Consider the following 22,330-nt stretch of genomic DNA (forward strand, 5'->3'; position numbering starts at 1 on the left):
AAACAAAAGGCGGTGACACGCGCGAGGGCAACTTTCATTCATTGTTCTGAATGCTTGTTTATGGTGCGCGTGCGGGCTCATATCATATTATTCATGTGTGTGTCGCTTTTGTCTCGAGCCACACACACACGTCTGGATACAAACACGCGGACAATAGGAGGCTTGTTGTGTGTGTGTGTGTGTGTGTGAAGCGTGCCGTGGGTGGGGTTTAGGGGGGGGGGGTAAAGTCAGAGCCGGCGGAGGCACGCGCTGCACTCATTACAATGACAATAGAGGGCGAGGTGGGTCGGGAGCGCCAAGAGAATAAAAAGCAACAGTTTGTCAGACGCCCCCCCGAGACTCACCTGTCTCACCTGTCTCCTCACACAGACAGAGAGGCTGATGGGATTACTTTATATTCCCGGGTAAATAACACATTTATATGATTGTATGTCATGTTAGTAATGTAAAGATGTAACGTAACTTGTAACTATAGCTGCCAAATGAGTGTCGTGCAGTAAAGAGTACACCTCTAAGATGTAGTGAAGTAAAGTAACGGAGTAACGTTACTCTGCGCTACCTGATCTGAGCCCCGCCCCCTCCTCACTGCACAGTTTGATAACGAAGTGAGCTTCATGTTAATGACATCATGCTACACACCCTGAAGGAGGAGAGGGGGGGTCATTATCATACAGCTGGGACCCCCAACACACACACACACACACACACACACACACTTAAAGATGTATCTGACTGGATCTTAAATCTCTTTCTCCTCTTTCAGCGCGTTAATTGTTCACGTGTCTGCCATCATTACTGTAATACGTGTGTGTGTGTGTGTGTGTGTGTGTGTGTGTGTGTGTGTGTGTGTGTGTGAGTGTGTCGCCTCTATTAGGAACGTTACGTCTCTGCTACAGTACAAAGACGTTCTTATATTTTATTTCTTTAATATTTCACTTTTATTATCATGATTTCTGACTCTTCATGCTGAAAGTCTTTCATTATATTTGACTCATATTCTGACCTGTGTTGGTAAATGTGTGTACATTTATATACAGTCCAGAGTTTAAGAGGCATTCTGAGCTACACCCTCCGTACAGTAGCGTGTGTGTGTGTGTGTGTGTGTGTGTGTGTGTGTGTGTGTGTGTGTGTGTGTGACCGGGTGGAGGCAGTAAAAGGAGCGTTTGGCCGCTGCTGCTGTCGCCTGACAGTTTGTTCTATTGCCCCGCTGTAATTGCCCCCTCGGTGGTGAAAGCGAATCAAAGCAGGGGCCCCTATTACACCCCCACCGCCCCCCTCCTCCCCCTCCTCCGCCACCTCCTCATGCACGGCTCCACAGACTCCTTGGCTCTCCACACTGTAAGAAATGTGCCCCCCGTCCACCTTGACTTCGGTGTACATTACGCACGCTGCAGGCTGCACAGGATGAACTGCGGTGATCCTCAGGTTGTTTCTGCACGCGTCATGTCGCTGCACGTCAGGAACAGAAAGCAGCAGCTGCCTGGAAATGTATAAAACAAACATGCAGAACAAAACAACAGTCCTGGAAGCCTGTCAGCTCTGATGGGAATGTGCGGGTGGCTTGTAGTAAAAGTGTGCGCTGCGGTGATTCCTGCCCGCAGGCTGCTGTCGCTCCTCCCGCCTGACGAGAAGTGTCGCTCGTTGGAAAAAGGTTTCGGTTTGAATGAACAGGGATTAGCGCGTGCTCTCCAGAGGAGGAGGGATTGTTCTTCAGGTGGATATTTTTTGCAGCGCCCCCTCCCCCCTCCTCCCCCTCCTCCCCCCTCTCTTCCTCCGCGGTATAAAGCGGAGGTGAACCGCAGCTGCCACAGTCCAGAGTTCAGCAGCCGAGCGGATCTTTGCTCTCGTGTCTTTCCTTTTTCTCACCAGACCGCTGACACACACACTCACACACACACTGACTGCTCCTCTGACCTTCAACCTGTGTTTTTAATTCCATCCCGGAGAGTTTTTACTTTTTTATTTCTACAACTCTCCGTTTCCTTTTGGACCCGTTTGGATTTTACGCACTTCTTCACCTTCCTTGGACCTCCGGCGCTTTCTGCCCTGGACGCTCCGTGCCGACATGGCGCGTTTGTTCCTGTTGTGTCTCCTGCTGTTTGTTTCAGCGCAGACGGTGAGTTGCACTGACAGCACACTCACAGGAGTCCACATTATTTATTTATTATTTATTATACAACAGCGGTGGTTTGTTTTTTTTGCTGGTTTCTGGGAGCGAGGAGGTTTGGAGACGTGCGCTTTTACGCACAGCTTTTCTCCCGGTTTTACTTCATTTCTGCGGGACCGAAATTACTTTAATACTTATTCATTTGATTTAACATATTTATGGATATGTTACTAGTGAGCGGTGCGGTGCAGAGAATCAGGGGTCATAGATATCTTGGATTTCTGCAGAAATACGATGAGAAAGTCACATTTTATTCTAACATTTGCAGCAATGACTGTACACATGTGCATGTTTCTGCTTATTTGCGTGTGTTGGCGCATTTTCTTCCATATCACTGTATTTTCTGGCATCAGCTGATATTCTGTGTAACACCTCCTCCTCTCCCCTCAGACTCTCTCCTCCGGGGTCTTCGAGCTGAAGATCGACTCCTTCACCAGCTCCCGCGGTGTCTGTCGCTCCCCCTCCCGGGACTGCCAGATTTTTTTCCGCGTGTGTCTCAAGCATTCCCAGGACGTCATCAACCCGGAGCCGCCGTGCACCTACGGCACCGCGCTCACTGAGATCTTCAGCGCCGACTCCAACTCCATCTCCGAGAGCGCGCCCATCAGGGTGCCTTTTCACTTCAAGTGGCCGGTAGGTGACGAAAATCACACGCGTTCTGTCCAAAAGTCGGTGTTGAGCACCTTCAGTCCTGCAGTGAGCTGCCTCTGTTCTCACTCACACTCACATTACACACCGACACCGGCTGTAATCTCCTTAATAAGCAACTTCTCCCGCTCGATATGAATTTCTTTCACTTTCTAGACGCAGAGATACTTTAAAATGACTGAACCAGGGAAATATGTCCTGCAGGCCTGAACAGGAACACGCATGTGCAACCATTGGACATCTGATGGATCTGATCATTAATCGATTCTCTGATTTGTTTCAGGGAACTTTCTCTCTGATCATCGAAGCGTGGAACGCGGAGTCTTCTGGACTTGAATCTACAGGTAAGCTGCTGCTGCGGTGCTGCTGCTCCACCGCCAGGCGGCGACAGAGGCGCTGCTCGCCCGCAGAAAACACTCACACACCTCCTGGAGACAAGAACTCATGTTTGCTGAAAGAAAACCAACTTTAATGAAGCAGTTTTAAAACGTTTCATTTCTAAAAGTTGCAGTTGTTTGGTTTTCTGACACAAAGGATGTTTTAGTGTTAAATCTTTAGACTTTAACTGTAAAACTGTAAGTCTGTTTTCTGCTCAGTGAACAGAATCAATACTGCCTGATATATCAGATCACTGACAGATAGCAGGATTATAGTGTGACAGGTTTCTGCAGGATGTGTTTCAACACATTCTCAGGATGTCAACAAACACACGTCATGTCTTCCCTCCTTCCTCCAGACAACCAGAACAACCTCATCAGCCGGCTGGCGACCCGCCGCAGGCTGACAGTCGGGGAGGAATGGTCCCAGGACGTGCACTTCGGCAACCAGAGCGAGCTGCGTTACTCCTACCACGTACTGTGCGATGAACACTACTACGGCGAGACCTGCTCCGCCTACTGCCGGCCCCGCAACGACACCTTCGGACACTTCACCTGCGACAACGAGGGGAACCGCCACTGTCAGGAGGGCTGGGGGGGCGAGTACTGCTCCGACCGTAAGTGTCATGTTTGCTGTTTGACTTCTTCTCAAATCTCAAGCCCAAAAAAACACCAGAATGGTCCTTTAAGGCATCATCATGCTGTTGTGATATGAGTTTGTTAGTTCAGTTTGAACGTAAAGCGGCTGTACGATACTGAGGAGTGTTTAAAGTTTGTGTGCAGCTTGTTGTGATGAGTTTGTTGAGACTTGCTTCGTGGTGTTTTTACTTCTCTGCGGCTCGCTGTGATATTCGTGCAGTATAATGTTTCATTACTCTGATCCAAGTCAGTGTTTGCTGCAGACTGAAGTGACTGTTCAGAGTTCAGCGTGCTGCAAAAAAATGAACAAAAAGACACCAAAATTGGCTGCAAAATGTGTTTTAACAGTAGTGTGACCCCTCCTCTTCCTCTCCTCTCCCTCCATTTCTATTCTAACGTTTCTTCAGATTAGGAGGGAGGAGGTGGAGGTGGGAGGAGGTGGGGGGGTGAAGAATGGGACCCTTGGCGCTTCAATTTTTTTGTCCAGTGGCCTTGAAATTGTTAAGTCAAGCAGTTGTCAACGCCGTCGCTGGCCCTGGTGGCTGAGCAGGACAAAAAAGATCTTAGAGCTTCTGTCGTTTCCAGTGTGTGTGTGTGTGTGTGTGTGTGTGTGTGTGTGTGTGTTGGCTCTGAGGTCTGCTCCTTTTGTTTTGAGCTCAACAATGGGCCCCCGGTCGGCCCCCGGTCGGCCCCCGGCCCGCCCGCTTTAACAGGGACACGCGCTGGAGCTTAATGTGCGCTGCCTTGCGTGAAAAGAGACGGCATGTGTTGCTTTTGTTGTGCAGGCCAGCTGCTTCGTTTAGTACTTAACAAGCACTTGTAGGGGAGTTAGTGTGTGTGTGTGTGTGTGTGTGTGTGTGTGTGTGTGTGTGTGTGAGAGGCCCGGAGAGGGGAGGGGAGTTGTTTTGTGATTCGAACGAAGAACATGAGACACACACACACATGCACTCATAGTAATATTCTCTCCTTCTTCCTCCCCCTTTCTCCCTTTCCCTCTCTTCCTTTGACGTCCCCCCCTCCCCCCCTCGCTGTGTTCCCTCTCCTCCTCCCATCAGCCATCTGTGCCGCGGGGTGCAGCGAGAAGCACGGTTTCTGCGGCTCTCCCGGGGAGTGTGTGTGCCGGCAGGGCTGGCAGGGCGAGCGCTGCGACGAGTGCGCCCGACACCCCGGCTGCCTCCACGGGACCTGCCAGCAGCCCTGGCAGTGCAACTGCAAGGAGGGCTGGGGCGGCCTGTACTGCGACCAAGGTGGGTTCAAGCTCCAGAACAGCTCGACCCGGCAGGCTGACGGGTTCATTCCCAAGTTCAATTAAAAGGTTTTAGGAGAAAACAGAAGCATTAACTGTCCAGCAAGAAGTCTGAAACACAAGTGAGGATGTTTAAAGCGGATTAGCGGAGCTGCTGACCCACAGATGATGATTTAACTGTCGTCAAACTAATCAGTCTGTTTTACCCTTTAATTAACCATCTATCACATCAGACTGCAGCTGTTGTCTGGTCTGCTCTCCTCATTGGGCTTTGGCTGTGCTAATTAAAATGTTAATTAGATGGTTAATGACCAGCTAAAGAAGGCAAACAAATTAATCTTACAGCCGTTTTTTTGTTGCCTGTTTTTAGCTCATTCATTTTGTGTCTGCAGATATTTCTCAGTGATGATGCTGATGGATTCTGTGTGGCTGAAAAAACCTCATCAGACTTTTTTTAATGCAAAAACAATAAAACTTTGCAACTTTATGTTCAAGAATGAATTAATCGTTTGTCTGCTACTTTTTTAGTATTTTTTCCACCAACATAGCTCATTAATGCAACAGTATTAGTTCCTTCCAGACTTGAAGTCCACCTGCGTTTTCAACCTGTTACGACTCATCGATAATCAACGTTTAACCCAAAAGTGCAAAGAAGTGATGTCGACTCTAAGGGAGTAACTTTCACAAGCATGTTTCAAATCTCTGCGGTTGGAACGTACTTTAAATATTTAAAGATACGCTTTATGAATTGGGCACACTGAAATTTTGGCAAAATACTTAATCGACTGCATGAAAACAGTATTTTCTGAGGCAGCGTCGGCATTAAGAGTTATTGATAGTTCATAACAGTATTTATATGGTAACACATTACAATTGGACAAATAGCAATTTAATTATACCGAAATGAGACAATACCTGCATGATAAATGGGTAAAAGTAGAAAATAAAAGAAAACGTCCACTAAAAACATCCTGTAAGAGCTCCTGCACAGTTCTATGTATCTGCTGCTTCTTGTTTGCACAATAAAATGTAAAACTTATGGTTTAAACATATAGATTTAAAATGTTTAGGTCATATAACCAACGCCTGTCAATACGTTTTACTTCAATGTAAAGTTGTTTATCGTCTGCAAATGTGGAAATAAGAAAAAAGACACAATCGGATCTATTTTACTGCAGAAAGTCATCAGATTTTGTCCAAACACTTGTGATGTTTTACGTGTTGGAGATGTAATGCGAGAACCTGTTGAACCTAAAAAGCTGGATAGAGATACTAAATAATCCACAGCATTAACCGTATTGTAATTCCAGCTCCAAATAACAGTTTCCTGACTTGTATTAGTCATTTCCTGTATCTTAGGAATCTTGACACTGTGCATATATCAGGATGTTTTAACGTAGAAGTAGCACAATATTAATTTGTTGTCCTAGATGTTGTGTTTTATTTCTCTGGTGATGAAACTTCATGTGGCAGCACCCTGAACACAACGTCTCCTCCTCTGTTCAGATGGCCCGTGGTGTGCCTCAGGGCTCTATCCTCGGTCCACTTCCATTTTTCGATTATTAAATTGCTGCAGGTGTTTATCTTACAACATTAACCTGACGATGAAAACAGAACCTCTCAGTAAGGTCCAGGTTGTGTTTGTACATGCAGCGTCAGTCCTGTAGAAGCTACAGCTCTGATCTGCAAAACATAAATTACACCGAATGCGATAATTTGCGAATCCTTTTTGACATATACTCAATTTATCAGTACAAAGATAATATATTTAATGTTTAACTCATCAACATTGATGATAAAGTTGTGTAACGCTCCAGAAACACCTGTCAGGATCATTCCTCAGGTCAGCAGGTTCACTGGTAGCAGGCGATGGTCTCATGATTGAGAGGCTGGAGTCCGGATGGGTCGAGGTTCAGAGGACTGTGTGAGCTCAGGAACACTTTCAGACACAGTTCAGTTGTAAATCTGTTTTTATTGATGTTTTTCACAGTAACATGACCCAGAAACCATCATCTGTGATTCATCATCCCAAATACTGCAAACAAACTAAAAACTAACCAGCGTCTCAGTGTCGGTCCGTGTTCCGGTCCGTCCTCCTGGATGAGATCTCTGAGGTTCTTCAGTCTCATCCTGATAGTTTCTGCTCTAAAACACATTTTAGATCTTTTATTATTGTACAATTAATCTAACATTTGTTTTAAACGTTGCTTTACACATCATCTTGTCTCTGTTGTTACGGTTGTCCTTCTGGTCTGAAGTAAACTGGTTAGATCAGGTGAACTGACTGAAAATATGTGAGAGTGAAGCAAGACCAGCAAACTGAAAACTATCTCAAATCTGGCAACACACCACTGTTTGTCCATACAAGTTGGACAACAAGTGAAAGTAGAACTCAAGACTTGAAAACACACGTGTTCTCACTCTGTTAGCAGAGTTTGTAGGTTTTAGATTACATTTAGAGTCAGCCAGCAAACACCCGCCGTTCCTTTAAAATATCAGACAAAACACAAAGTGTTCTCATCACTGTGTTCACAGCGTTGTGAATAGTTTTTTAGATGAGATATTTATGCTTTGCAAGAAAATAATTTTACCCTACCACCATCAGAAGACATGGCATGACCTCCTGTCTGACCACCAGCTTCATTTAACGACAGACAGCATCGTTTGGAAAACTCTGTTCATCCAGCTAACCTCCCCGTTCCTCTCATCCTGTCTGTTAACTCCAGATCTGAACTACTGCACCAACCACAAGCCGTGCCGCAACGACGCTTCCTGCACCAACACCGGTCAGGGCAGCTACACCTGCACCTGCCGGCCCGGCTTCACCGGCAAAAACTGCGAGATCGAGACCAACGAGTGCGACAGCAACCCCTGCAGGAACGGTGGCAGCTGCAAAGTGAGTCACGAGAACTTTTAGAGCAGCTTTCATAAAGTTCTGGTTGTTTCTCTGATTGCTTTACCCAGAATCTTTCTGAAAGATTGCAGAAACATCAGGAACTAATTAAAAGATTACAGATGAGCTGGACTCACGTCTTCGTTTTGGTTTCTCCCCCAGGATCTGGAGAGTGATTACTCCTGTGCGTGCCCTCAGGGCTTCTACGGGAAGAACTGCGAGATCAGCGCCATGACGTGCGCCGACGGGCCGTGTTTCAATGGAGGAACCTGCGTCGAGAACGCCGCCGGCGGTTACAGCTGCCGCTGCCCACCCGGGTTCACCGGCTCCAACTGTGAGAAGAGAATCGACAGATGCAGCAGCAACCCCTGCGCTAACGGTACGAACCAACTGTCGCCTGCAACTAACTCACATCCAGAATAATCCCACTTCCACTCACAGGTTAAACTTCACAGCGGAACCAGTTTCATTTAAAGTCATTTTTGATTCTTTGCATTTTACGTCTGCTGCAGCCTTGTGTGGGAACTATGACTTTGTGCATGTGAGGTTATACAAGTGAGCGTTTGAAGAAGTTTCAGCCAAAGAAGAAAAAGTAAAAAGAAAGATCTTGAATGCAGAATATGACAGCCGTGAACTGAGGTGTGCAGTGACACGACCGAGTGCAACATCCCGAACACACTGCAGTCTTTAGATAATGAGGCGTAGAAGCTATAAATCATATTCTTCAGATGAGACAGAACATCTGGAATTCTATGTCATTATTTCCTGCTTTTATCACCTCGGCCTCAGTTCTACCTGTCTGCCTCTGACCTGAAGTTCGTGCGTACTGAAATAATCTGATGGTCAAAGAAGAATAAAAACACGGAGCAGACATGTGAGAGACACTCCGTCCTGTCAGAACTTGCCAGTTAGATTCCATTTTTACCCGAGCGGCAGAACAACAGCCGAGCGTCTGATATGAAGTTCATGAAGCTCGGTGGAGGCGACCGACACGACTCAGTGAGACTCGGTGATGTCGAGGATGTTCAGACTTGCAGGCGGTCGGCGCTCAACCACTTCATGTAACCCTCATCAGTTGTTCCTTCATTCTCAGTGAAGCAGCTCCAGATGTTTATGCATCTCAAGAATCTTTCTGTGGCTCAGATGAACATGATGATCTGTTCAAGGACATGAGAATGAGATATTTGGTTTGTGCCTGAGGGGAGACGTTTTTGCAAACGAGGTGAAATCACAGAACCGCAGCAGAGTGAAAGAGTGAGATATTAAGGTGTTTAATACCTTTTCACACATGACAAAATCTACCGGACACCCACTAACATCTGGCTTCTGTCTTTGAAACATTATCCCCAGTTGACGTGCTAATTTTCGTCCGTTTTCCGCTGCGATGTGAGTCCTGGATGTTGGTGTGAAAATAGTTCCATCTGTCTCCGTTCAGGCAGCACTCGAACACTGACGAGTAGACGTTGAGTTTGAAAGAGACTGAAGTGAAACATATTATAAAAAGTAACGGCGGTGACATTGACAGTGGTCTCCATGCTGCTGTCTGCTGCTCTCTGTCGTCTAACGTTCACACCGGAGAAGAGAACTGGTGTCGTGGCAACGAGGAAGAAAGAAAACTTATTTTAGTGTAACATGTAGAAGTAGAAGAAGTTCTCATCCAGTTTGACTTGTTATATAATATAATATAAACCTGATGCGCTGCTGCAGAAGTCTGCTCTCTCACTGGAGAGTTCGTACTGTTTCTCCAACAAAAACATTTGTAGGATTGATTTAAAGTTTGGCGAGTTGCTGGTGAATAGTCATTTATCTCCTCTGAGAAAGTAAATAAATGAATCTGCAGCAGAAGCAGCTCAAGTGTTTCTGCTGCCGGTAGAACAAAGAGTGAAGTGTTGATCATTTAGGAATCGTGGACTATTTCATCATGAATCCAGATCAGAACCGTAGCTGCATGTCGTCCGTCTCTCTCTCCAGCTGTCCGTCTCTAAATGAAGCAGAAATCCTAACAACAGTCGCGTCTCTCAGTCGAGGCTTGAGAGGAGATAGGCGGCGTCCGTGCAGGTGTTGAGTTTCCAGGTCAGCGGCTCATCAACCTCCTTTTCTCTGGTAGTTAATCTGTTTGTAGATCTTAACTCTCACTGACTGGATCCACCTGCTGCAGGTGGTTTGGACACATTTCAGAGAGATATTCTCACAGTTCACTGAACACACCAGTGTGTACCATCATGAGTGTCTTCACACAGTGCTGTTGTTGTGAAACCGCCCCGACGCTCCAACGACCTGTAGAGTTTATCTGCAGCTCTGGGAAACCGCAGCTACATGCTGGTATATTCCGGGTTATCAGTCAGTTAATCATTTATTTAAACACCGCAGGTCATTCAATGGCAATCAATATGAAAGTGTTTACAAGAGCGAGCTGGTGTAATGATTACATGATGCCACGGTGGAGGTGACCGCCAGGGAGCAACCAGAGGAAAGTGTTCGGACTGTAAACGTCATGACACAAATCTGATCTGCTTCATTCCTGCAAACTTTCCACCCACCAATCAGATCTCATGTGAGTCGTGTCGATGCCGAGCGTTTTAGATTTGTGCGCTGAGCAGGAAATGTGTCTCTGTAAACTTGAGGTTAGCTTTTATTTTCATAGCAGACATTATCGTGCCGTGATTCCTCCGTTGTGTTTGGACTCGGCGTGTTTGGAGGCAACAGTGCGGCACTTTCTTGGCTCGAGCTGAATTGTATTTCGTGAGACTGATTTTGGCGTTCAAGAGTTTCGCGTGAGTTCATTTCAGTTATCTGTAGCCTGAGGACGCAGAGCGCCGGTCAGGCTGAGCTGAACTTTTGGCGCCTTGGCAAATACCTGTGTGACTGGCATGGAGGGCAAAATGGTGGGAAGGCTCGTAGTGTGTGTGTGTGTGTGTGTGTGTGTGTGTGTGTGTGTGTGTTGTATCAGAGCCTTGGGAAACAACAACACATCAGGTGTGTTTTAACAGGTAGCCGACGTGATAAACATAGTTCAGGTACGCTATAAAGTTTTTTAAGCGTTCCTTGTCAAATGTGAACTAAAGTCACTTCCTGATTTATCATATGAGCTAGATTAGCTAGCATTAGCAAGTTACTTAGCATTACTCAACTCAGTTACTTGTGATGTAAAGTAACTAAGTATATTTACTTAAAGACGTAAACATTTCAGGTTCCTTACACGAGTGTTTCTATTTTCTGCTCCAAACATTTTCCTTTTTACTCAACAACAACAGCTTCAGATGAACACAACACACTTTTATCAATAAATATTGTACTAATTATCAAAAATATCTGATATTAGATCAATCATTTGTATAGTACATTTACACAGATTAACATGTAATGGAAAACATGTAAAGGAAACACGTCATACATACCGACCGACACAAAGACAGACGGATGGATAGAGGAGCAGGTGGAAGTGCTAGCTAACAGCCGCTGCAGAGAACCAGTCGGTGTTCATCTTGTTCATATGTGACAGAACAGCTGTGGGACACTTTGTATCAGCAGGCTGTTTGTTTCCTGACAATCTGAAAGAAAGAAGAGAGAACACCTGATTTTACTTTCATATCATGTCGCTCTTTTTTCTCGAGTTTTAGTTAATCTGCGGACTAAAAAAGACACGTGTTCCCTTTTTGTTCCCTTTTGGGCTTCAGATATGTTGCAGTTTGTGTTTCTTTACTGTCAAGTTTGCAGTTAGTTCTTAATTTTATCCTAAATGAGCTTCAACAGATTCAGTAAGCTCGTCATCAGGAGGAACCACAGATGTTCAGCTGCGTGTCGTCTGCATACGTACAGATATTTAACCTTCATCAGAAGACACAAACAGTGTGTGCAGCAGCATCAGTGCACAGGAAAAGTCAAAACAGACTGAAATCGTTATTCATGTTGAAATAAAACCCGAGGCGGTTCCTCCATTAAAGTTAAGAACACTTTCTGTGTGAATATATTACTGCTGTCATATCTAATGCCTTTTTAAATCAGAGCAGATTGTGACTGATTATAACATTAATAATCTGTCATAAATATAAAAGGATAATGATTAACTCAGTTTAAACGCTGCTGGTAATCACAAAGATAAATGTGTTGGAGCTGATCCACGTAAACAAAGTTCACTGACTGGAGTCAGTGACCCTCGTAACAGTGTGAGCCGTCAGATAGAAAGTGGGAGTGAGAAGACGGATTTCTTCATAAAATCTGTTGTTGCTCAAAAGTGGCTTTTAGGTTTTACATAAATGTTTAACGTGTTTGTGGTCTCTTGGTGAGTTTCTGAGTCTCTGCAGGATGTTTGTGTGCAGCCCATCTGCAAACACTTCTGCACATCCAAAAACATGATGTGAAAGTACCACGATTACGAGAGAAGTGCATCATTTTTACCAAAGTTTCAGACGCACCGTAGGTGTCTTTCTGCAAACACTTACAGGAAATCATTCATTCAGTCAGTTTGTGCAGGAGAAATGAATGCATTCTGTTGGTGCACCGGCTGAACGACCGCAGGGTTTGATTTGGGTTTGTACATCAAACATCACGAGTTCTTTCAGCATTTCAGGTGTCATGAAACGTGCGGTTAAGAAAAAGATCGACAGGAAGGAAATGATGAAGACGGAGACAGTTATTAAAGAGAGATTACCCCAGATGTGACGTTATTAGATATCAGATTTATGTGACTTTAATTGAGTTATTGATCAGATTGCTTTGATTCTTGATGTTTGAGTTTAAAGCTTCACATCAGACGTGTGTGTTTGTGTGTCAAAGAGCAGATAAAGTCCTGTATTGTCACGTAGCAGCCGCTGAACGCTTCTTATCACCGACTCTAACATTTTGCTCATTGTTGCCGTCGTAAACACGCCTGTGTGTTGTCAGCAGCCTGGAGACTCTGTCGGTGTCGCTGTTGGTTCTTTCTTTACCTCGTCTCGTCTGCAGCGGTCCAGCACTGTGTGTCTTACTGAGGCTGCTGGTTTCTCTCTGCTGCTCTTATGAGCCTCTTAATGATGTTTTAATGATGAAGCAGCCCGTGGCACCTCGCAGCAGCACGCCAAATTCACGGTAACCTTGTTAACCTCATTTATGAGTAATTCCATTGTCTTTGCATCATTGCAGAGCTTTTTCCAGAATATACCATCAGCTTTTAGATGGACTTTCCTTCCTACAGGCAGCCAACACTTGGCAGAGACTCCAAACTTCCTCCTGAGAAATAATCGAACATAATCAACACGGTGCTGAGTTTTAAATGCACGGGACTTTTTTCCAAATCTGTCCTGTTGGATCGTATTGTTGGTTTAGTTTTCTGTCAGCATGCCGAGTCTAGGATGTCTGATTTTCCCACCAGCCCCTGAATGAACCGTGCAGGTTGGATTTCACATTCATCTCACAAAAATAACTTGAGCAGGATGTTTATCACGGTGAATTAACGCTCTGCAACAGGTTCCACGTCTCTGAGAGTTGTGAAATCAAAATGCAACCAAAGTATTTGTAGAAAAAAACAAAGTAAAAACACTTAAATCAGGTGCCTTTGTTTATCTGGACAAAGATTATTAGCAGGTATTTAAAACTCGGAGGATGAAAATGTTTTTCAAAGACAGCCACAGATTGTTTAGCAGGGACGGCAGCACGCAGACTCTCAGGCGTTGAATCACCTGTTCTCAGACCTTTTCTATGGGAGCAGACAGATAATCAGGATCAGACGGCTCCACTCACACAACCGGCCTCCCAAAATAAAACTTTATCGCTGAATATTACAATTACCACACAGTTATCAGCAGCCTGCCGCGCAGAGTCGTCTCCTCAGGTCCCAGTTCAGCCCGCAGTCGTCCCTCAGGTCCTCATTAGCGTGCAGAAACCACCGCCGGCTTATCTTCAATCTGCAGTCATTCCTGCCTCTCAGTGAGCCCGACAGGGAGGGAGAGGAGAAGTTGTTCTTGCTCTGCTCTGTTTGCAGTGTTGCAACACAGCAGATATGCATGGCAACCAAATATGGAGCTGAATCAACAGTCTGTGTGAGTTCAGTTTGAGCTCCAGCACGTCGCCTCACATCGACCCTGCAGCTCCTGTTGAAGGTTCAGCCGCTGCAGCCTCGCCGAGCTCAGGGAGGTCCGACAGAACGCTTCGGTTTGCAAGAGTGAAGTTACAACTGCAGAACACAGAGAAACAGGTGTCACTGCTGTTTATTGGTGTGTTTGCTTCATTCACAAATCTCCTCTGCAGTAGTCTGGAAAACATATCAGGATGTTTCTGATCTCACACACACTCACACACACATTCCTCTGCTGATGTGTGACATGTGTTGTGATGAACAGATTGTTGTTCCGTCCTCTCTCTCTCTCTCTCTCTCTCTCTCTCTCTCTCTCTGTTGGGACTAAAACGTTTCTATTATTACTTTTCTTTTGTGAACCTCTCTCTCTTGATAACCAACGAGTATCTCATTGAAAAGTGTGTTCGGCTCTAAACTCCGACTGAAACACTCTTGATCAGCTGATTACAACATCCAGGACTTTTAACAGACGCAGCAGAAACACTCTGATCTCAGTTTACTCAACATCAAACAGCAGATGAAATACATAAACAGGTGCTCATGAGTCCTTCTCACATGTCTTTGTGACTCAGTTGTGTTTGTCCTCTTCATTATCTTCCTGCAACAGAACCGCAGTCGAGTGATTTCCAGTTTATGTTTGACTTATTTTAAGTCATCTTGTTTCTTCTCCGTCTCTCTTGCTGACGTCACATAAAGAAATCATGGATTAGTGTGAAAAAACAAGATAAGAAACATCTAAATGTTGATGCAGAGTTACAGGAAAAACAGTCAAGACAGAGCCACTGATTTCAAATCGTTATAAGTAGTGTACCTGGAAACTGCCATGCTTGTTGTCATAGAAACAGATCATAAGATTGTGATGCTGATTGGAACCTCAGTTATATTTGCTTCTACACATGATGATTGTTCAGATGAGACTGAGTGAGGCAGCTGCATCAGAGAAACAACGATCCTGTCCGTGACATTAAACTCTGACTCTGTGATCCGTCAGTCCTTCTGCTTTGCTTTATCAGAAGTTGTTAATCTGTCTGCTGAAAGTGTCTCATTTCCATCGTTGTGTTCAGCATCGATTATAGTTCCTAATGCATCAAATAAACCGATCACTGGTCTTCAGATTAAAGCTCGCAGCATGAAACTTCCATCCTCGTGTTGAGTGACCAGATGTTCTGCTGCACAGTGCTGAAGTCTTCTGTTAGTAACTCAACCCTCCCTCTGTGTCTCTGCAGGCGCTCAGTGTTTGGACCTCGGTAAACGTGTCATGTGTCGCTGTCAGCCCGGCTTCACCGGCGCTCGCTGCGAGACCAACATCGACGACTGCGCCGGGAACCCCTGCCGCAACGCCGGCACCTGCGTCGACGGCATCAACGACTTCACCTGCACGTGCACGCTCGGCTTCACCAGCAAGGACTGCTCCGTGCGCACCAGCCCCTGCGACCACTTCCCCTGCGACAACGGTGGCAAGTGTTACACCCACTTCACGGGCCCGGTGTGCCAGTGTCCCCCGGACTTCATGGGTGCACGCTGCGAGTACTCCGTCAGCAAGCCAACGGTTAAAACGCCCAATCCCGAGGTGTCTCCGGCGCTGATTGCCGCCGTCGCCCTCGGCCTGGTGACACTGTCCCTGCTGTTGTGCGCCGCCATCCACATTCTGCGTCAGCTCCGCCGGGGCAGAGCGCTGACGGCCATGGCCACGTCCGTGAAGAACGACCTGGAGACGGTGAACAACCGCAACGCAGTGATCGGCGGGGGCGGACCCAATAACGGGAGCCTACAGGGAGCGCCGCTGGGGAGCCTGAGAGAGAAGGAGGCCTTCCTCCTCCCCGGAGGACATCTGAAGATGTCCAACAAGGATGCAGCGCTGGTGGAGAAGGGTGGCGACAACATGTCCATGTTTAAAAACAAAATGGCTGACTATAACCTGGCGAAGGAGGAGCAGCACCTGGGCAAGAACAAGTTTGACCTGTAAGAACCTGACCATGTTTTCTGTGTGTGTGTTTACGTCCTGTTATCTGCTCTGTTGTGTGAAGACGAATCGCAGCATGTTTGTCGTCTCTTATCTGATCAGTTGTGTGTTCGCACACCTTCACTAAGTATTTCTGTACATCTGTGTTGCTGCCGCAGTACCAACCCTCCCTCTCTCCCTCCCTCCCTCTCTCCCTCTAACAGTAAGAAGTGCGACTCGTCCATCATCGTCCCTCCTCTCAGCTTTGCAAAGGACAGTCTGTATCAACCGGTGTTCATCATCCCGGAGCAGATGGAGCAGTGTGTGTTCGCTACTGAGGTGAGGACGCGTTTACAACACAGCAACACACAAACAGGTGTTCCTGTCCACACAGCGAGGCAGGAAACAAACATCAACATTCATTAAACATCCAAGAGAGGAAAAAAAAGATGATTATTGTTCACAAATTAGTTTCCTTTAACTCGAGAGCTCTGAAAGAGATCGACAGGAAGTTTTAAACCTCCTGTTGCTTTTCACAGTTTGTTAAACTTCATAAGAAAGTTATCGTCTCCACGATGAGTTCGTTAAATCAACAGTGCGTCCAATCAGATCAATATATCAATTAATTAATACAGTTAATCATTCCAAAGACTGCACGGCAACTGCAGTGTAACTTTAAATACATTAGATTAGATTAATCTGTTGTTTTTCTGTCTGCACACTAAAACATTTATTATCTGCGTATAAAAATGCAGAAAATGATCAAATCAGAAACAATGAAATCATCTTTTATTGATTGTTCAGGTATTGATTACAGCACTCGACTGTAAACAGCTGCTCAGTACTGAACACACTGAAGCTGTTAATCCAATATCAAGATTACAGTGGTTTAAAAATATTGTTGTTCATCTGATAATTAATCTATTTATCCACATTTTGTCATGTTTAAGATAAAAATTTAGCATTTTGTGCTATTTGTGACAAAGTTTTGAAATACAGAGATAGAGAGCACAGAAAGTCTTAATCATATTCATTTACTTCATTTAAATCAGCAAATTATCTATCTCATTCTTGTAATAACAGTTCAGAACGTCCCGGTTATTTTATTTTCCATTTTTTGTTGATGATATTCAAAGTGGCTTCATGTGTTTGTTACCATATTTAATGAGGAAATAAGATGTAAAATTATTAGTTTGTTCTAAAAAAGGGCTAAACTGCAACAAACAAAGGAAATAATAGGAGCGCTTTGATATCAAAAATCTTAATTAAATAATAAATTAATAAATACACAAGTTCTGATCAGTCTTTATAACGTGACTCTGGAACTTTTTCTTAAACATCGTCTTGTTTTATAAATGATGTATTTTAATGGTGACGCTGATGAAGTAAACTCGTACGCTGATGACTGACCGCTGTTTCTCCGTCTTGTTCTCAGGTATAACCTCCAGTTTTCAGACGGCCAGCGGAGGAACTTCAGCGCTGAAGGCCCGACACATGTTCTGTCACCCAGAGGATCTATTCTACACACATTGTTTTATTTAATATTTATTACTGCTGCTCAATGGAAAGAAACGAGAGAGAAAAGGACCTGTTTTTTTATTCTTTTCTGCCTTGATATGGACAACGTTCGGATCACAGTGACTCTGAGAGGAGTGAACAAGCAGGACGAGGAGAGAAAAAGGAAAGACTGAATGTCTGGCATCATTTGCACTATTTATCTTTTTTTTATATTCTTTAAATCTTAATATAATATTTCTGTCCGTGTATCTGAACTTTCGTTGGATCAAACGTGAATGAGAGGACGTTAATAATCGGAACCGTCCACAAATCGGAAAGACCGATCGCCTTAGCTGTGCTCCCTAATCATCCCGGCCACCGTTTCCTGTAGAACTTCAAAATAAGATGTCAATCAAATCATCCGAGGACCTGCTGACAGGAACGGGAGACGGAACATTTTTATTTTAGGTCAAACAAACTGAACTTTCCTACAAATACGGAGCGTTCGTGAGTGGCTTTCTATCATCACGCTGTACATTTTATCTGAATCTTTGTGGCCTGAGAAGAAGAACGTCAGCAGCCTTACAATCACAGACCGACGCTATGAACTCTGAAGTGCCTCTTCTTAGAAAACAAACTGCAGCAGGACGCAGAAGGAGACGAATGAGGGGTTTTATTTGTATCTCATGTTCACATCATGTCTTTAAGAGCCCAGAAACCCATTCAGCTCCACTGGAACCAGACTGGTATCAATCTAAAACCCAATCCCAACATCCAGTCACATCTCCTTTAATGCCAGTCTGAAGGAGGTCTCAGGTGAACCACAGAGAGTCTGTGTCTCTGTCAACAATCAGCTGTTTCACCTCATGAACAGATAATCTGCTCTCACAGTTTTAAGACATAAAGTAAAAGTCCAACATGTGACCGTCCGGATGAAGGTCCAGCCGAGCTGGATTCATCTCACAGACCACTTTGTCCGTTTGTGTTCCTGTGATTCTGCTTCCTTTTTTAGTCAACTGTTGTAAGTTTTCCATTAATCAAAGAAACTTGCTGCCTTCATTAACGTCTACAGGAAAACAGTAAAAACACGCGCTGCAACATTCCCACGCCTCGACCCGAGGCCTGAACGCAGCGCGGCTGTTTTCATTTTATATTTAAGGAAAAGAAACTTTTACAATAGTGAAGGACTCCAAAGAGAGTTTTTATAATGACATCTTTTTTTAAGTCCATTTGATACCAAAAATCTGTGTTTTTGCTGTGTAGTCGTGTCTTTGTACTATCTTCGTTAATTTAAGAAAACAATGCAATGTGTACATATCCTCCAGAAGATAGTTTTCTTATTTAAGTTCGCCCTTTGTAAATAATTTTGTATTTATGAAAGAGAATTGTATATATGTCTATGTTAATGTGCCTAATGTCTCAGTCAGAATCAAGAACTATATTTTTTCATAAATAAATTTGAAAAACATCATTAATGACGCCGTGTTGTTTCACTTTCTTTAACTCCGCCCTTTTCTGAAGGATCTGTTTGTTTACACAACACATATAATAAACAATAACATATCCTGATGTTAGAAAGTGATTAATGAGGTGAATGAATATGTTTCCTTTCTGTATCAGGAGGAAAGGAAATCATTTATTTAATGTCCTTTGGTTCCTGGAACAAATTCTGGCAGGAAATCAGAGTCAGCACGGTGACTTGTGATAGGTCAAGTATCTGTGACATCACAACAAGGAAGACCACAACAAACAGAACATCTGGTGTCGAGACAAAACTACCGGAACAAAAGAGGGGAAAACATCTGAAAAGACATAAACAGGACGACGGACGAATAAAGAATCACAGCAGAAGGAATGTGAAGTGGTTTGAGGTCGGTGCCTCAGATTCTTCTGGTTCTGGTTGAATGGCTCACATCAACTTCTGCAGAATGGACCCGGTACTTTCCTGAGGTGATACCAGAAGAAAGTACCAGGTCAGAGATCGTGATTTCATATCCATGAGACCAAGACTGTTTAAAATGGTAGCCCACAAAATCACGTGTTTAACTGACATCCGTCCGTCTGGTTGCAGATGGAAAGTCGTCAGGTGTGTTTGTGTCAGGTCGAGGATGATCACCTGGCGTCACCATGACGACCAGAGAAAGTACCTGGTACCAAAAGTGTGTCGTGTGGAACGAAGTGGACAGTGGAAACACCTTTTAATTACAACCAAGGCCAGAATTACTCTATAGCTAGACTGATAATGTTTGTATTCAAAGAAAAAGTCAATCAACCATTTTAAAGTGTGATGTGACAGTTTATTCTTTATCACTTCACAACACCGAGATCTGAAGTGTTAATTAGTGAGGTTTAGTTTTATGTTTCCACCCTGCTGAGCTAAACTGAGGCTTCATATTGAATTCACAGACATCTAAACATTTTACTCTTTATAGAACATAATTCAAAAGATTGTGACGTGTGTTCTTAAACTGGAGATTCAGCTGCTGCCTGTGACAGCCGTCGTCTTTAGCTTTGTTTAATGTGTGTTTGGTCTCTTTTACTGGGAGATAAACTCTAAAGACACACGTGTACGGAGGTGGAAATACTCTGTAACCACAACTGTAAAAACAACAACTAAACTGAATAACAAGTGAAAGTCAACACAAGACGGAACGTGTCAGCTGGATATTATCATCTTTGTATTATTAACATGGCATCTTTTAATATCACGCTTATTTTGAATATCACAACATTGAGACACGTATATCAGTAACCTGGTTTTTACAACAGTAGTAATATTGTCAAGTGTGTTATTAAAAGAAGGCTTCTGATTGGTTCTTACTCTCAAACACGAGCAGTTATCCAGTTTAACCAGTCTGCACCTGCTGGTAAGCTCTTTGGTCATGGTGTGTGTGTGTGTGTGTGTGTGTGTGAATTGTAATAATGTTGAACGTAGAGATTAAAACCCTGCAGCCAGTTGTATTCATGGTGATGATTCCTGATAATCCACAGCGAGGCGTTCAGTTATCAGACAGTAACACGCAGGAGGCTGATTGTCATCACCGCCGTGTCGCGGTGGATTATCACGTTCACCCTCGAGGCCGCCGCGACGTTCATGTGAGAACGTTTGTGTGTCACAGCTGAAATAAATGTTAGTTAACAAACACGATGATTGTTAATCAGATCATTTTATACCATCGCAGAGGAAAGAAAAGCATCGTGTTCAAATGATCTGATGATCAAACTGATTCTTCTTTTCTTTCTTTAATTTAATTTGAATACATTTCTTCTTCTTCTTCTTCTTTGTAACGTTGATGCATCTGAGGTGAATTCTGGATTCTTGTTATTTCCCAGCATCAGCAGACTGATGTGGACCAATCAGACGCAGCGAGACGAGACAAAGACGTAAAAGCCGTAAGAAGGCGTAAACAGACAGAGAGGGAGACTGGAATGTGGAGAAAAGGCGTGTTAGTGTCTCGTATCTGCAGAGAGTTTCTGATTTTCTCTCTTTGTTGCTGCTCGGGACGCTTTACCAACCCAACATGTGTCTATTTGACGTCCTGGGAATGAGACTCAACAATCAACTGTCTTTGTGGTGCGTTCAGGAACAGCTGGGACAAATCCTACTGATTCTACCTTAACTTTAATAGTCTTTGAATTCTATTAATATGACGTGAGCTTCAGTTAGCTTTGACCACAAATGTCCTTCAGAGGGAGACTTTTTACTCTGATACTCTGAGTACATGTCAGAGCCTGTAATCTATTACTTTACTGGAGTAAACAAGCTGAATCAGTACTTCTACTTTTACCAGAGTCAGTTTGTACCTGAACGTCTCCTGGAGGAAACAGCAAGTGAACTGTGGACTCGTCTCTGTTTTCTTTTACTTTCCCTCTCTTGACTTCGACTTTGACAGTTTTGTTAATTGATACGGCGTCTCCTGGTTAATGAGTAGCTGCTGCCACGTGTCACACACACACACCTACACACACACACACACACACACACACACACCTACACACACACACACACACACACAGAGACAGCAGGAGAGTGGAGAGAACTTCAGACTCTGGCTCACCTGCTGTTCACCTGGCTGGCTTTGTCTCTGTAACACACACACACACACACTCACACACACACACACACACACACACACACACACACACACACACACACTCAGGTTGAACTGTGACCTCTCATGATTGTCACCTGGTGGAAACAGAAACCGGCGGACTCTCAGTGATCTCAGTCGCAGGTCGCAGGTCGCTCTCTGCTAGCGGCCCGTCTGCTAGCGGCCCGTCTGCTGCAGTGGCTGCTGGTCCGTCAGCGTCCGGCCGCAGAGCAGCAGTCACTCCTGTGTTTCATATTTCAGACTCTGCATGTGAATGCATCAGCGGTTCATCTCGTGGCTGCAGCGTCCCCAGCGTGCCTCCTCTCTGCTGTGGTCGCAGGACACGGCCGTCTGTTCTCCAGCAGGTTTTACATCTGCAGCTCATCACACTCAAACTGCCGCACTGAAACATGACACACAGCGACTTGATGATTCACACTTGTTCCTAATGTGAAGCTGGTGTCTCTAAGCCCACGGCCGTGTTTACATGCTTCAGTGTGTAAAAAAAGGAGGTCTTCTGGGCGCGTCGTACCACCCGGCAGCCATCTTGGTGACAACAACACCAGGCCGCTGTCTGACTGAGTGAAAAGACACATCGAGCGTCACCTTCACGATTGAAACGATTAGTAACTCTGGTGACTTTGCCTCTAAAAATGTCCTGATTTGGGTTTTCAGTTCAGATGTTTCCTGTTTTATTTTGGTGAATTCATCCTTGTGCCATGTTTTCTGTCCACTTCCTGTCTGTCTGTTTGACTGCACACCTGTTTCTCATTAATCT

At 44.6% G+C, this 22,330-nt stretch overlaps 1 protein-coding gene across 1 annotated transcript; it reads left to right on the plus strand.

Moving 5' to 3' along the window:
• Positions 1–1,800: 1,800 nt before the first annotated feature.
• LOC115571897 (delta-like protein C) lies at positions 1,801–18,936 on the plus strand. Its single transcript, XM_030401526.1, has 10 exons — positions 1,801–2,116; positions 2,558–2,800; positions 3,099–3,159; positions 3,552–3,809; positions 4,887–5,078; positions 7,804–7,973; positions 8,133–8,349; positions 15,249–15,984; positions 16,189–16,303; positions 17,400–18,936. Exons 1-10 carry the CDS (start codon positions 2,066–2,068, stop codon positions 17,403–17,405), a joined length of 2,049 nt encoding a protein of 682 aa, XP_030257386.1. The 5' UTR covers positions 1,801–2,065; the 3' UTR covers positions 17,406–18,936.
• Positions 18,937–22,330: the final 3,394 nt, after the last annotated feature.

The sequence above is a fragment of the Sparus aurata genome, chromosome 2, assembly GCF_900880675.1.
Source record: "Sparus aurata chromosome 2, fSpaAur1.1, whole genome shotgun sequence".
NCBI classification, from domain to species: domain Eukaryota; kingdom Metazoa; phylum Chordata; class Actinopteri; order Spariformes; family Sparidae; genus Sparus; species Sparus aurata.